General features: G+C 37.7%; 1 protein-coding gene across 3 annotated transcripts in view; it reads right to left on the reverse strand.

Annotated features, from left to right (window-relative positions):
- The window catches only part of Pik3c2g (phosphatidylinositol-4-phosphate 3-kinase catalytic subunit type 2 gamma), a 332111-nt gene that overhangs the window by 251884 nt on the left and 62590 nt on the right, over positions 1-17637 (reverse strand). For all 3 annotated transcript variants that reach the window (XM_026391946.2, XM_026391945.2, XM_026391944.2), the window contains 2 exons: positions 14182-14215; positions 11010-11205 (listed from right to left, as the gene is read on the reverse strand). In XM_026391946.2, the coding sequence (XP_026247731.2) occupies positions 11010-11205; positions 14182-14215 (230 nt within the window). The remainder of the gene's footprint in view (positions 1-11009; positions 11206-14181; positions 14216-17637) is intronic.

Consider the following 17637-nt stretch of genomic DNA (forward strand, 5'->3'; position numbering starts at 1 on the left):
TTTCTCTCTCTACCCCTTCTACTGTAAATCATGTCTTCCATTTGTATTCTCTTGACTTACCCCTCCTTACCTCTTATATGACATTTTGTATAACCCTGAGGATCGCCTTCCATTTCCATGCAATTTCCCTTCTCACTCCCTTTCCCTCCCACCTCTCATCCCTGTTTACTGTAAATATTCTTCTCAAGCTCTTCGTCCCTACCCTGTCCTTGTTTACACCCCTTATATCAAAGGAGTCATTTGGTATTTGTTTTTTAAAGATTGACTAGCTTCACTTAGCATAATCTGCTCTAATGCCATCCATTTCCCTCCAAATTCTATAATTTTGTCATTTTTTAATGCAGAGTAATACTCCATAGTGTATAAATGCCACATTTTTTTTATCCATTCATCTATTGAAGGGCATCTAGGCTGGTTCCACAGTCTTGCTATCGTGAATTGAGCTGCTATGAACATCGATGTAGCAGTGTCCCTGTAGCATGCTCTTGTTAGGGCTTTAGGGAATAGACCGAGAAGGGGAATAGCTGGGTCAAATGGTGGTTCCATTCCCAGCTTTCCGAGAAATCTCCATACTGCTTTCCAAATTGGCTGCACCAATTTGCAGTCCCACCAGCAATGAACAAGAGTGCCCTTTTCCCCGCATCCTCTCCAGCACTTATTGTTGTTTGACTTCCTAATGGCTGCCAGTCTTACTGGAGTGAGATGGTATCTTAGGGTAGTTTTGATTTGCATTTCTCTGACTGCTAGCGATGGTGAGCATTTTTTCATGTACTTGTTGATTGATTGTATGTCCTCCTCTGAGAAGTGTCTGTTCAGGTCCTTGGCCCATTTATTGATTGGGTTATTTGTTATCTTATTGTCTAATTTTTTGAGTTCTTTGTATATTCTGGTTATTAGGGCTCTATCTGAAGTGTGTGGAGTAAAGATTTGTTCCCAGGATGTAGGCTCCCTATTTATCTCTCTTATTGTTTCTTTTGCTGAGAAAAAACTTTTTAGTTTGAGTAAGTCCCATTTGTTGATTCTATTTGTTAACTCTAGCGCTATGGGTGTCCTATTGAGGAATTTGGAGCCCGATCCCACAGCGTGTAGATCATAACCAACTTTTTCTTCTATCAGATGCCGTGTCTCTGATTTAATATCAAGCTCCTTGATCCATTTTGAGTTAACTTTTGTGCACGGCGAGAGATAGGGATTCAGATTCATTTTGGTGCAAATGGATTTCCAGTTTTCCCAGCACCATTTGTTGAAGATGCTATCCTTCCTCCATTGCATGCTTTTAGCCCCTTTATCAAAAATAAGATAGTTGTAGTTTTGTGGATTGGTTACTGTGTCCTCTATTCTGTACCATTGGTCCACCCGCCTGTTTTGGTACCAGTACCATGCTGTTTTTGTTACTATTGCTCTGTAGTATAGCTTGAAGTCTGGTATCGCTATACCGCCTGATTCACACTTCCTGCTTAGTATTGTTTTTGCTATTCTGGGTCTTTTATTATTCCATATGAATTTCATGATTCTTTTATCTATTTCTACAAGATATGCTGTTGGGATTTTGATTGGCATTGCATTGAACTTATAGAGAACTTTTGGTAATATCGCCATTTTGATGATGTTAGTTCTGCCTATCCATGAGCAGGGTATGTTTTTCCATCTTCTAAGGTCTTCTTCTATGTCTTTCTTTAGGGTTTTGTAATTTTCATTGTATAAATCTTTCACCTCTTTAGTTAGGTTGATTCCCAAGTATTTTATTTTTTGGGGGGATATTGTGAATGGAGTAGTTGTCCTCATTTCCGTTTCAGAGGATTTGTCGCTCATATACAGGAACGCCTTTGATTTATGCGTGTTGATCTTATATCCTGCCACTTTGCTGAATTCATTTATTAGCTCTAATAGCTTCTTTGTAGACCCTTTTGGGTCTGCTAGGTATAGAATCATATCATCTGCAAATAGTGATAATTTAAGTTCTTCTTTTCCTATTTTTATGCCTTTAATTTCTTTTGACTGTCTAATTGCTCTGGCCAGTGTTTCGAGGACTATGTTGAACAGAAGTGGTGAGAGAGGGCATCCCTGTCTTGTACCAGATCTTAGAGGGAATGCCTTCAATTTTTCTCCATTCAGAATGATGCTGGCCTGTGGCTTATCATAGATTGCTTTTACAATGTTGAGGTATGATCCTGTTATCCCTAATTTTTCTAGCGTTTTGAACATAAAGGGATGCTGTACTTTGTCGAATGCTTTTTCTGCATCTATTGAGATGATCATATGGTTCTTATTTTTAAGTCTATTGATGTGGTGAATAACATTTATTGATTTCCGTATATTAAACCAGCCTTGCATCCCAGGGATGAATCCTACTTGATCATGATGTATAATTTCTTTGATATGTATTTGAATCCGATTCGCCAGAATTTTATTGAGGATTTTTGCGTCAAGGTTCATTAGAGATATTGGTCTGTAGTTTTCCTTCTTTGATGTGTCTTTGTCTGGTTTCGGAATCAGGGTGATGTTGGCCTCGTAGAACGAATTTGGAAGTTCTCCCTCTTTTTCTATTTCCTGAAATAGCTTGAAAAGTATTGGTGTTAGTTCCTCTTTAAAGGTTTTGTAAAACTCTGCTGTATACCCATCCGGTCCTGGGCTTTTCTTAGTTGGTAGTCTTTTGATGGTTTCTTCTATTTCCTCTATTGTTATTGGTCTGTTTAGGTTGTCTATATCCTCCTGGCTCAATCTGGGCAGATCATAGGACTCAAGGAATTTATCTATGCCTTCACTATCTTCTATTTTATTGGAGTATAAGGATTCAAAGTAATTTCTGATTATCTTCTGTATTTCTGAAGTGTCTGTTGTGATATTGCCTTTTTCATCCCGTATGCTAGTAATTTGGGTTCTCTCTCTTCTTCTCTTCGTTAGCATGGCTAAGGGTCTGTCAATTTTATTTATTTTTTCAAAGAACCAGCTTTTAGTTTTGTCAATTTTTTCAATTGTTTCTTTTGTTTCAATTTCATTAATTTCAGCTCTGATTTTAATTATTTCTTGCCTTCTACTTCTTTTGCTGTTGTTTTGCTCTTCTTTTTCTAGGATTTTGAGATGAAGTATGAGATCATTTATTTGTTGGTTTTTTCTTTTTTTGAGGAATGAACTCCAAGCAATGAATTTTCCTCTTAGAACTGCTTTCAATGTGTCCCATAGATTCCGATATGTTGTGTCTGTGTTTTCATTTAACTCTAGGAATTTTTTAATTTCCTCCTTGATGTCTTCTAAAACCCATTGATCACTCAGCAACCTATTGTTCATTCTCCAGGTGATGCTTGCTTTTTCCTTTCTTCTTTTATCATTGATTTTCAGTTTCATTCCATTATGATCAGACAAGATGCATGGTATTATCTCTACCCCTTTGTATTGTCTAAGAGTTGCCCTGTGACATAGTATATGGTCTATTTTTGAGAAGGTTCCATGTGCTGCTGAGAAAAAAGTGTAGCTACTTAATGTTGGGTGGTATAGTCTATATATGTCAATTAAGTCTAGGTTGTTAATTGTGTTATTGAGTTCTATAGTTTCCTTATTTAACTTTTGTTTGGAAGATCTGTCCAGTGGTGAGAGAGGTGTGTTGAAGTCTCCCATGATTATTGTATGTTGGTCTATTAGACTCTTGAACTTGAGAAGAGTTTGCTTGATGAATACAGCTGCACCATTGTTTGGGGCATATATATTTATGATTGTTATGTCTTGTTGGTGTATGGTTCCCTTGAGCAGTATGAAGTGTCCTTCTATATCCCTTTTGATTAGCTTTGGCTTGAAATCTATTTTATTAGATATGAGTATGGACACTCCTGCTTGTTTCCGCGGTCCATATGAGTGATATGATTTTTCCCAACCTTTCACCTTCAGTCTATGTATATCTTTTCCTATCAAATGCGTCTCCTGTAGACAGCATATTGTTGGGTCTTGTTTTTTGATCCATTCTACTAGCCTGTGTCTCTTAATTGGTGAGTTTAAGCCATTAACATTTAGGGTTATTATTGAGATATGGTTTGTTCTTCTATCCATATTTGTTTATTGATGTTACTAAACCTGATTTGTTATCCTCTATGACTACTTTCCCCCCTTTACTGTCCTACCTCCCATTGTTGGTTTTCAATGTTGTTTTCCATTTCCTCTTCCTGTAATGTTTTGCCAAGGATTTTTTGAAGAGATGGTTTTCTAGCTGCGAATTCTTTTAACTTTTGTTTATTGTGGAAGGTTTTAATTTCATCTTCTAACCTGAAGCTTAATTTCGCCGGATACACGATTCTTGGTTGGAGCCCATTGTCTTTCAGTGTTTGAAATATGTTATTCCAGGATCTTCTAGCTTTCAGAGTCTGTGTTGAGAGATCAGCTGTTATCCTGATTGGTTTACCCCTAAATGTAATCTGCTTTCTTTCTCTTGCAGCTTTTAAAATTCTCTCCTTATTCTGTATGTTGGACATCTTCATTATAATGTGTCTAGGTATGGATCTCTTATGATTTTGCACATTCGGCGTCCTGTAGGCTTCTAGGATTTGGGATTCTGTCTCAATCTTCAATTCTGGGAAGTTTTCTCGTATTATTTCACTGAATAGACTGTTTATTCCTTTGGAATGGAGCTCTGTGCCTTCCTGTATCCCAATGACTCTTAAATTTGGTCTTTTGATATTGTCCCATAATTCTTGGATGTTCTGCTCATGGTTTCTTAGCAGACTTGCTGAGCTGTCTATGTTCTTTTCCAGTTGAAATACTTTGTCTTCATTGTCTGATGTTCTCTCTTCTAAGTGATCTACTCTGCTGGTAGTATTCTCAATTGAGTTTTTAAGTTGGTTTATTGTTTCCTGCATTTCTAGAATTTCAATTTGTTTGTTTTTTATTACCTCTATCTCCCTGTGAAATTGATCTTTGACTTCCTGGATTTGTTTGTCAATGTGATCTTTCATTGTCTGATTTTGCTGTCTCATGTCTTCCTTGAGACTCCAGATCATCTGAAGCATATATATCCTGAACTCTTTATCTGATATTCCATCTGTTGCAGCTATTACCTCTTCTAAAGTTGAGTTGACCTGCATTGCTTGTGGTCCTTTCTTTCCTTGTCTTTTCATACTGCCCGCGTTTCTTTCTGCTTGGTGCAACTGTTGTGTTTTGAAATTTACCCCCTATTTATTTATGTTGCTCTTGTATACTTGAAAAGTCTCCCTTGCAGGTGCGGGCGGCGGCTGTGCCCCTACTCCAATTGGGGTGACGTGTCTATCACGCTGGCGGCTCTCTGGGCCTGTTCCGGGAGTGGAAGGCGGCTCTGCTCTGTCCCTATTCCAATTGGGGAGTCGTGACTACAATGCTGGCAGATCGCTGGGCCTCTTCCGGGCGTGGGCGGTGGGCTTGGCTGGCGGGATTCCACCTAATGGCAGTCCCTAACCTCCCTGCTTGCTAATTAATGGCTTCTCTGAGGCGCCACGCCTTCTGTAGCTGCGGGGCAGGCCGCGCGAATCAGTTGGCCTGGATCTCCGGGGTCCTGCTGCTGGCTGTTTTGATGTTACAAGCTGTTGGAGAGTGGTGGTGTATTCTTCAGCTTTCCCGGATGGTGGCCACTGACTGCCTGGATGGAGTGTCCGCTGTTTTGATGTTGCACTCTGAAGGAGAGTGGCGGTGTATCCTTCAGCTTTCCCGGATGGTGGCTGCTGACTGCCTCGGTGGAGTGTCCGCTGTGGGGGATGGGACTGTACCGCTTTCTTCCCCTTCTGAGAACCCGAGCTCGGCCCAAGGGTCCGTGTGGGCTTGGCTGGTGGGATTCCACCTAATGGCCTTCCCTAACCTCCCTGCTTGCCAATTAATGGCTTCACTGAGGCGCCACGCCTTCTGTAGCCGCAGGGCAGGCCACGCGAATCAGTTGGCCTGGCTCTCCGGGCCCTGCTGCAGGCTGCTGGGATCCCTGGCACTCTATCACTTTGATTTTTTCTGCTTGCCCCTCCCCCAGCGCTGGCTAGCCAGGTTTCCTTTTGGCTGCTACTGGGAGGAGGGGTTGGAGGTCAGGTGTCTCTGGTTTCCCCCTAGCCTGTATGGAGGCTCAGCTTGATACTCCCTCTCCCGGCAAGCCTAGGAGAGATTTTATGCGAATTCCCGCTGTCTGGGGGGTGAGCTGAATGACACCGACCTGTTTTGATGTCGCACTCTGAAGGAGAGTGGCGGTGTATCCTTCAGCTTTCCCGGATGGTGGCCGCTGACTGGCTCGGCGGAGTGTCCGCTGTGGGGGATGGGACTGTACCGCTTCCTTCCCCTTCTGAGAACCCGTGCTCGGCCCAAGGGTCCGTGTGGGCTTGGCTGGTGGGATTCCACCTAATGGCCTTCCCTAACCTCCCTGCTTGCCAATTAATGGCTTCACTGAGGCGCCACGCCTTCTGTAGCCGCAGGGCAGGCCACGCGAATCAGTTGGCCTGGCTCTCCGGGCCCTGCTGCAGGCTGCTGGGATCCCTGGCACTCTATCACTTTGATTTTTTCTGCTTGCCCCTCCCCCAGCGCTGGCTAGCCAGGTTTCCTTTTGGCTGCTACTGGGAGGAGGGGTTGGAGGTCAGGTGTCTCTGGTTTCCCCCTAGCCTGTATGGAGGCTCAGCTTGATACTCCCTCTCCCGGCAAGCCTAGGAGAGATTTTATGCGAATTCCCGCTGTCTGGGGGGTGAGCTGAATGACACCGACCTGTTTTGATGTCGCACTCTGAAGGAGAGTGGCGGTGTATCCTTCAGCTTTCCCGGATGGTGGCCGCTGACTGGCTCGGCGGAGTGTCCGCTGTGGGGGATGGGACTGTACCGCTTCCTTCCCCTTCTGAGAACCCGTGCTCGGCCCAAGGGTCCGTGTGGGCTTGGCTGGTGGGATTCCACCTAATGGCCTTCCCTAACCTCCCTGCTTGCCAATTAATGGCTTCACTGAGGCGCCACGCCTTCTGTAGCCGCAGGGCAGGCCACGCGAATCAGTTGGCCTGGCTCTCCGGGCCCTGCTGCAGGCTGCTGGGATCCCTGGCACTCTATCACTTTGATTTTTTCTGCTTGCCCCTCCCCCAGCGCTGGCTAGCCAGGTTTCCTTTTGGCTGCTACTGGGAGGAGGGGTTGGAGGTCAGGTGTCTCTGGTTTCCCCCTAGCCTGTATGGAGGCTCAGCTTGATACTCCCTCTCCCGGCAAGCCTAGGAGAGATTTTATGCGAATTCCCGCTGTCTGGGGGGTGAGCTGAATGACACCGACCTGTTTTGATGTCGCACTCTGAAGGAGAGTGGCGGTGTATCCTTCAGCTTTCCCGGATGGTGGCCGCTGACTGGCTCGGCGGAGTGTCCGCTGTGGGGGATGGGACTGTACCGCTTCCTTCCCCTTCTGAGAACCCGTGCTCGGCCCAAGGGTCCGTGTGGGCTTGGCTGGTGGGATTCCACCTAATGGCCTTCCCTAACCTCCCTGATTGCCAATTAATGGCTTCACTGAGGCGCCACGCCTTCTGTAGCCGCAGGGCAGGCCACGCGAATCAGTTGGCCTGGCTCTCCGGGCCCTGCTGCAGGCTGCTGGGATCCCTGGCACTCTATCACTTTGATTTTTTCTCCACATGTGCTTTCTGATGGCAAAGGATATATGACAAGCAGTCTATAGATGCCATTTAATTCTTCATAAAGAAGACACTCTCTTGGAGAGAACAAATTTTAGTTTGTTCATGTGTTCACAGTCTCTCATAATTAAAAATGTCAGATCATTTTTGCACGAAGATACTTTATTGCATAATGTGCATTACCATACACATTAGGCATTTATGCATAATTAATCTGGTATTCTATTTGTCATAACATAGTATTATACTTTATGAGTGACTTAAGGGATTTTTAAAAATAATTTTCACTGACTTTTTAATATAACCTCTTCATACAATGTGATTCTACCTTATTAATTATTACTAATGATAATTTTTACAGTTTCTAACCAACCTCTTTTCCACTTCCATTAATTGCTATGGACTCAATTTTATAGATGTTGGTCCCCAGGTCCTCAAACCCTAAGTTTATATCTCTACTAAAATATCCTATTTGCTCTCTGAGTGTCTTCTTTCTTTACAGTCATCACTTCTTCATCTTATATTTCTGTCCTCTGTCCTCTGTCCTCTGAAATAACATTGCAGCCTAAGTATTCTTGCTTTCCAGGACCCAGGTGGCCATCTCACAAACCAAGGCCAACTTGTTCTTCTTTTCAAGGGAGTTTGTTTAGATACTTTCAACAGATCTTTTTTGAGCATCTATATTAACCTAGGAAATGTTTTGGAGACTACAGGTTATCAAATACGGTTGTACACACAGATGTGCCTTGTCACATGAATTTTATAAAAGGTGACAGAGGAGAAGGAACTAATAGTATGCAATTATGAAGATAATAAGCATGATGCTATATATAATATCTATATATCTTAGAGATATATAGATGTTTATCTCATCATGGAGTAAGATAAAGTCACTTTCAATCATAAAGAGGAGAAAGCTAAAGAAGAATTTCTTTCCTGTATCATGAGAGATTTAGCTTAAATATGGATGGATTCTTAATCAGTATAATGAAATCATGGAAAAAATTGTTTAATAAACTTATGATAAGTAAGATGCATTCTCATTTATCTTTGTTAACTTGCATGGAGCCTTCACTGACAGCGGGTCACAGAGTAGATCATAATGCAGTTTTAAATCCATCAACTTTTTTATTTTGGAATTCTGAACTTTAATAAATTAGTTTCAACCACTGCCATTAAATCTAGTCTTAATGACTAAAGTCAGAGAGGCAATTGCCACTTTGTTATTTTTGTGCCCTAGTTTGTTAATACTTATGCTTCTGGAGATACTTCTGGCTTAGTTTCTTCTTTGTTGCTTCTTTCCAGTGTGGTAGCCTGCCTTCAGGATGGTCTCTAATGATCCCTCCTCCTGGTATTCAAAAACCTGGTATCATCCCTTCTCACAGTATCAATATGAGAAGTTTTGGTGCCAAGATGAGGTTAGAGAAGATGTCTTCTTCTCTCTCTGTGCCCCTTGCTCATGAACTCTCTCTTTCCCGACTGGATCATTTGCTCTGGTATATAAACAACTGCTCTGTCTTGGGGAAACTCAGAGACAACTCAGTGGAAAGGAATCCAAGTTTTCAAACCTACACACCCTGAGGAACTGAGGAGTGTCAACAACCAAGCAAGTGATCTTGGGAGTAGATTCTTATGTCCCAGTGAAGCTTGAGATGACTGTGGTCTCAGTGGACAGTTTGACTGTAACATATAAGATTTTGAGCCAAACCCATCAACTTAAGTTGCTCCCCACATTCTTGACCCTCGAAACCTCAGCTAGTCAGTGTTTATTGGACTAATCTGCTAAATTTGGGGTAATTTGTTATGTAGCAACTGATAGGACACTAACAAACCTACAATAAAATTATAATTTGTCACTATGAAAAACATCTTACTGGAACCTCTTCTGTCAGAATTTCTAAGGTAACTGGACCATGGACTGCCTAAGAGAAGAAGACCAGTGGTTTATTTCCTCCTATTCCAGACCTGGTTGTGTAGTTTGTTCTTCTAATGAATGAATGGGATAAATTTACTTCTTCTATCAAAATTGTCATTTATTCATTGATTATAGATACTTTTGTAGAAAAAAATATTATTTGGTATCTATAATTTATGTATACACACACATACCACCTCTATGTAACTATTAAAAATGGTCTAAATATTTTCTTTCCCCATATAGGTCTAATGTAGAGAAAGATGAAAAAGGCGAGTTTGATAGATATATTATATTTATACAAACACACAATGTGTTTTAAATCTATAGATGCATTTGATGTTTATATATATATATATATATATGAATATTTATATATTGTATAAACTTATATTACATGTATTCTCCTCTATTTATATAATTACACACAGTACTTGCTCTATACATATAGCTTTACCTATATTTATCTAGAGATTTTACATTTGAATTAAAATTAAGGGATATATTTTGGTGGCTAGAAAATTATAAGAAATACTTTGTTAGAGTCGCAATGTATAATATTATATATCAGCCCTTTAAAATTCATCATAAAATTAGGAAAGAGAAAAATGTATAAAAGTACCATTCCATGAATTTGGAAGAAATGTGTGTGTGTGTGTGTGTGTGTGTGTGTGTATGTGTGTGTAGGTTTTTATTTACATAGGTAATATTTTTCCTTAAATTGAATCTGTAAGCATTTACATAGTTTATTTATTTGCAAAAAATGTCATACCAAGCAAAATGATTTATCATTACTAAAATTATTCCTTTCAGTTTTTTTGAGATCCCAAATGCATTATGTATAATATTTTCACCAACAAATTAGTATCCTAATATCAACGTTAATTTAATAAGTATTCTTCTATATGGGTAGTCATAAGAAATTCAAGTGTATTATGCTATTTTACTCTAATTATTTTAAGAGAATACTACGTCATAGATTCAACCTAATATCCAGAGTTATTTATGCATAATTGTGGTTTCTTTTATTGCAATTCAAGTAATTCTTGGCTAATTCTCACTATATCAAGGTAATAATCTTACAAAATATCTACCACTCAATAACTTGATGAGAATCAGAGTGTTTTCTTTTTCTATTTGTAAACTAACTCTCTCTCTCTCTCTCTCTCTCTCTCTCTCTCTCTCTCTCCATAAGTCATTTAAATCCAAATACTATAAAGACAATTTTATGGTAGCCATCTAATAGGATGAGTATTTTCTATTTCCACAATGATTATTGACAACAGCAATTCTTTTTAATATGGAGGAGATTGGAAGAAGTGGGGAAATAAATGACCACTGAGAATTGGAACTTTTAAAATGTACTTTTACCAATAAAGATAAGTTTATGCCAATTAATTTCTAAATTTGTATGAAATACTTGCTCCTGCAAATGAGAACAAGATAAATTTTGCTCTAATTGGAAGTTGTGTAAAAACTAATTACCCCTTTTGTGGGAAAACCTGCCACCACTCACCTGCCCATCCATGTCTCAGGAATGTTGTGTACTGCATAGACTGTGAAGCTGAGATGGGAATGGAGTCCAGGATTTACACTGGAAATGCTTCCAGGTGCATTTACAGGCTGAAAATCAGCGTAAAAGCTGTGACAGTAGACATCAATAAGCTGGTAGATGGATGTGGATAGTTCAGTTGTCACTTTCTCTATAAAGCCTAGGGGAGAAAAAGGTAAAGATCAGGACATCTGTGAGGGTTATATTTATCATAAATTATCAATCATGACTTTGAAATTCCTTATGATAAAGTTTAAGTAAAATTTAATTAAAATGACCTTTACCAACAGGAGCCAATTAGCCATCTGTGTCTCTGAATGCAGTCTGGCTTAGGTGCTAGTAGCTTAGCTATCAATAGTCTTTCTTACTTTCAGCAGTAGACATTTTGCAAACATGGTCTTCTAGTCACCTTCTACTCACTTTAGAATTATTTTCAGATAAAGAATGTTTTCTACATATATAAATGCTATCTAGAGAATTAATCATAACAAGTTTGATTATGCTATGTTGTTTATTATTAACTAGCACGACAGTGTGCTGGTGTTAAAAGAGAATGATGATACTACGTGACTGGGATTTGAAACAAGCTCAAAATGAAGGATTTGTGATGCTTACTAAATCTCTCCAAAATCAAAGCCTCTCTTGAATTTTACCATTAGCTATTTAAAACATTTATTGATTATTACTGAAAGAGATTTGTCATGAATGAAGAAAAATGACTACGTGTATGGGCTATGAGTTTTCTCTTGGTAGCTGTGGAGATGTTGAGAGAACAAGTAGGCACATCATCAGAAAAATCATTAGAAATGATGTTCTGAAGATCTTCTGTAATTCCAAAATATGCTGGACCAAGTCACCTGGCCCAGTTGTTTGTTTAAACACATGCAACTTCCTCTTAAGTTGTTTTTGAAATATGTTGCTTTTTGGTTTCTAGTTGCTTTGAGAAAACAATGGTACAAAGAGCTAGCTTTTCCTTTAGTAGTCAGCTCTGCACCTGTGCTGGGGCACGTGATGTAGTACTTCAGGAAAGAGGCCAGCTTCTGCATGGAGCTTCTTCTTGCCCCTCAGGGCTCTCTCCATGCTTTGTTGTTCAACACCTGCTATTATTCACTTAGTTATTCATAAATTTGTACAAAGTTTATAAGAGAGACAAAATTTTACTTGTTTACTGCATTTCTTATATTGTTCCCTTTGTTGAAACAGCCTGGGGTGGGAGGGACTAGCAGAGTCCCAATTAAAAAAAAAAACTCCAATTAAATTGATTTGAAAAATTATCAACAAAAATGAAGCGGGACAGTAAAATAGCATAGAACAGTATTAAAACAAGCCTCATCAATCTCTGGAGGCTAACTAACAGGGATTTTCCTGGACCATAGGAGTCAAAGAATTAAAAATGTACAGAAACATCTTTTTTCCCAGTCCCCAAATTGTACAGAAGCAGGAAGCACAAAATTCTTGTCAATAATCCCCAATCTTGTGCATATGTGCTAATGATTATCTATCTAAAAAGAATCATAGAGCTGGGTTAGAAATATTATTAATTCAAGTCCTAGCACATACTTTGGGGATCCTTAATCATTAGGATAATTACTCAAATTCTATTTGTGTGTGTGTATATGTGTGTGTGTGTGTGTGTGTGTAGAAAGCTAGTTCTTATTTGCTTCTTTGAGTTGTTTAAGAGATGTGTGCATATGCATTGCACTACTTTCCAGAGCTCTGAATGAAGAATATACTTTAAATAATATCATCAAAATGTATTAAGGACACAATCCCTGGGCGTGGTGGAGAAATATGGTGAAATAATGCATATCACAACTGAGATACTCCAGGAAAAGAATTATAGCACCATGAAATAAAGAAGCAATGACAACGTATATGCAATTAAATAGAGTAATTAGAATCTGTCATAATTTATCATAGGAGATAAATCTCTATGCAAATTGCTGTACACTTTTGTGGAATTCTATATTTATTTCTCTGAGGAATATGAGGGGAAGAAAGTTCATTACAGCATTCCTAGCAGAAAGGAAGTGAGGCTTGACTTTCCTCCAGCTTGTCCACCCCACACACTACTCCTTAGACTCTGTGCTGGTAATATTTTGATGGAGTGTTCATCCCATCTATTCCTCTCTGGTGGGATGGAATTTATGAATAGATAGAACAGGGGGCTTTCCAGTCACTCACTTCTTTTTCTCCATACCCTCTGCTGGTCCACTACTTTCTATGAGAGAGGTGGGGGAGTTCCTCAAATATAATCTACTGTCTTCTTTTAATGGTGGGAGTTATAAAAAAGAGGATATCCTCTGTACACAACTTTTTACTGAAAAGAGTAAGGATGTGGAGGCAACTTGGAGTTATCTCTGCATCCAAGGTTACTAACTGAACATCTCTGAGTCAGTCTCTTTAAAAATGCTTGGAGTGTTCCTGTGCCAAAACCCATCTGCCTGTGCAAACAAGACCAGCCCTGACCACACCCTGCAATGAAGTATGATCATATCTTTTATGTGTACTAAGACAACTGAGGATCAAAGGGTTTACTCTGGGGTCACAGAGTTAAGAAGTGGCAGAATTGGGATGCAAAACCAGTTCTGCCTGATTTGAAAGTTGGACCCTGCTCTACATCACACACACCCACCATTTTCTCTAGAAACTGTCCTCTTGTATTTTCCAATAATATAGTCCTGGAACTTTGGTGAATACTGATTATTCCATAACCTAATCCTTTTATCTGGTCTTTCAAATAGAGATTGAATTTAAATTTGAAACTAGTGACTTTGGAGATCTGCAATTTTCTCATCTTTGTTACATCAAAGTATAATTAATAGTAAAATTTTGCAGTGTCTTAGAATGACTATCAGGAAGTTTTTAATATTTGTTTAATATATCTCTTTTCTCCCTTATTAAAATATATCAGGATGAAAGTTAAAATAATGTGAATTTCTTTTCCCTTGAAGAATTATCACTTCCATTAGTGAAAGGGTTTTAGTAAAGTATTTCTTCCCCTCACAAAGTATTTCACATAGTTAGGGCATAGTTACTACAGCATTTGGATTAAACATTGAAAAAAAATATTTGGAGTTCTATAAGTGAATCTTTTTCTTTCTTTTTAAAATATGTGAGTATATGTATGTCTTACCTTTTACTGAAGTCTGTGAATCATGATGAAAACTCTGAAAAAAAGGATCCAAAAACATACTTGTTATTCAGATGACAAATTCACAAAGTAATCAAACCTATAATAGCCAAAATCTAAACAATAAAATATCTCTGGAATGAGAAAAAGATAAAATATTTCTTGGCATCATATATCCATCTTGCTTATTAAAGAAAGATTCTAAATTATATGAAAAAGAAAGATTTCTGAATACTTTAATAAAAAGTGTGTTATTTGATTTTTAATAAAATAAATTGCTAGAATAGGTTTAGTTATTTTCATTATTATTAGAATTATTCTACATATATTGTTTAAGTTCAGTCTTCCTTCCATGACGCTAACTAATTGTTTTACATAATGCATTTCCAGTTCTATTTTGTGTTGTCTCTCTTATTATTAGCAGTTATTCTAATGTAAACTTTGGTTAGTGCCAAAAAGAGGACTCTATTGAAGTAGATCAAGTTATGTAGAATCACTGTATAGTTTCATTTCTTTCTTTAATTTTAGGGTATTAAAAAAAACAGCTAACCGTCAAACACTAGAGAAAGATCTTGAATCAAAGCTTTAAAAAAACTAACAATCTAATGTTTCACTTTTGATTATTTTCATTGTTATTTATGCTCATTTTCTTTGTTATCATGTTCATTTCCATTAGCATCATGGCATTTATTCATTTAGTCATTTATACTCCAATTACTTAGGATGAGGATTTTCTGGTTATAACTTTATTATCATGAAAATTGTACAGGGTTGTTAGTAGAGTCACAACTTCAGCCCAAAAGAAAATTCAATTTTCTAATAAGGTTAAATTTTGACACAGGATATTTAAGAATTTAAATACACACATTCACACACACACACACACACACACACACACACACACACACACACACAAGGTCTCACTATGTTGCCTAGGCTGACCTTGAACTCCTTAGCTCCTCTATCTTGAGTAGCTGGGACTTTAGATACATTCTATCATGCCTGGCCCTAAACACTTTTTAAGTAAAATTTTAAAGTTTGTTTTAAAGGAAATCCAATTAATTAAGAAACATATAAAAAACTTGCTACAGTATTCCAGTAAAGAGTAAACATTTCTGTCATTTTAAAAACATAATTAAATTTATAGAAAACTTTTCACTTAAAAGCATCATTATATGAACCTACTAAGAAGCTTTTCTATTAGGTAACATATCTCATCTGTATATAGCATCAACCACTGATCTTAAAAACTGCACGTAAGGTATTCACTCCATCCACGTGGGTGAGACTATTAAAGATGTTAACCTGGCTTAACTAGAATCCAATTTCTTCAGAAATACAGACTTGCATTATAAAATCACCATGACATCCACCTACACCACAATGTGAAAGAACATATTTTTCATTTTTGTGGTTCACTTTTTTTGTGTGAGTATTTAATGGAAATACATTAGGTGAACTTCTAGAATATTATTTGAAGGATAGAAATTTGTTTCCAGTGCTATGTGGGAGCATGGAATACAGCATAAATGCATTTGTGACATAATTCTTCAACTTGGCAAAGCTTGCATTTAATAAAAAACTAATTACTTCCCTGTATAGCAGGAAATAGTCTCTTGCAAGTTGACCAAAACTGCAGCCAAGAAAAAAGAAAACTTCTCAAATTTCAGAGTTTGTTGGCAGTAGACCTGGAGTTCTCAGTATTTCTTTAATCTTAGTTTTGTGGTGGGAGGATAGTTTGAATTGTTTTGGCATTGTTAACTAAAGTTGGTTACTGCACAAATTCTGCAAAATGTACTTAATATTTGTGCCAACATTCTTAAATAGGTGGACTCACAATTAAGATAGAATGGAAAAAGAGATGGACAAAAAGTATGACTGTAGATGATGTAGAATAAATGAACTTTTAAATTCTGCTAAAAATAAAAATGTTCTCTTTTGGGTGGTAATGGTTATTGAACTATCTATTTTGACCACTATATATACTAAATAAAACTCACAATTTTTAACTCTTTTATTCATTTCTATGCATGGAAATCATTTCAGTCTTATAAAAATACCACAAAATTTTATATAATGAGTTAAATTGCACAGAAAACTTATGCAAGATTCAATGGTTTTAAGTATATAGGTTGATGAAATGCCAAGGTGAACTCCTCTTGGGTATTCTAATTGTGCATGGCTTTCATAGAAATAATCGATTTCTACATGAAGTCTTCTTTTGGCTTCCACTACATTAAAAGTTTGATATTTCTGAAAAAAAATTTCATTTTTATCCTTTTAAGGAGTTTTCCCTTCAGTTAAGACTATTTAGATCTTTTCAATTCAAATGTCCAGCACTTGGTATCATCTTCAAAATACTCATTTTCTGAAATTCCTTAAAAGGATAAAAATGAAAATTTTCAAAGAAAATGAGTATTTTGAAGATGATGCTTTTTATACCTAGGAACTAACAGTATTGTTTAAAGCATTTCATACTAAAATTATATTTTCTTCATTCGTTGATCTGTTGCTTGTTTCTACTGATTCACCAAGTGCTGGACATTTGAATTGAAAAGATTCAAATAGTCTTGACTGAAGGGGTAACACATGTTCACATTCCTAGATCTGGTCCCTTCCAATGGCAAAGGTTCATATTTGTCATAAGTCGGTGAGATGATGGGGAGCTAACATGTGCTGAGGGAATTGTAGACATCATGTTGACCTCATGAGGATGATTCTAAAAACCGGCCACCAGTACTCTTCTCACCACTCCAGAAATAGTAATGACTCTTAGGAAAGCAGCACAATCATCTGGGCCCTTTGTTAATTCCTCTATTCACAAGAACCCTGACAATTCTGATTATTTTATTTAGAAATAGAGAAAACTGAAACTCAGAGAAGTGCATTTAATTTTCCAAAGTACAGTGAGCTAGAAATGGATAGATCTTGAATTCAAACCATGTTTGCATTAGCCTAAGCTCACCATATCTTATTATTAGCTTTAGGTACTTAGAATGTCTCCAAAATGTTTTAATCTACAAGAAACTAATTACTTGTTGAAAGTTTGTTCTTACTACCTTGGTATCCTGATCTAACTTCATTTATTAGAAGGCTCTTCTTTAGCATCAAATAATTTTCACATTTTTAAGTTAATTGAAACATTTGTTTTCAAAACATACTGGTGGTATGCTTTTTAAGACTATGGAATAATTTTTTTTTTACTCTAACACAAAATAGAAAAATATGGTCAAATTAAATTTGATCACATCAGATTTTTTATGTTGTTATCATTTGTGAAGACCTTAGACCTTAATATCTACACATGCAAACCATTTAGAGACTGTGTAATTATTTCATTTCCTTTTATAATAATTAGAAAGTTAAACAGTAGGTGTTTACCCATGAAGGAAAATCTGCCTTAGACACTGAATTTTGAAATTTATTGATGATATTATTTATGATTCGATTTCACAAATG

Source organism: Urocitellus parryii, chromosome 5, assembly GCF_045843805.1.
Source record: "Urocitellus parryii isolate mUroPar1 chromosome 5, mUroPar1.hap1, whole genome shotgun sequence".
Classification (NCBI taxonomy): domain Eukaryota; kingdom Metazoa; phylum Chordata; class Mammalia; order Rodentia; family Sciuridae; genus Urocitellus; species Urocitellus parryii.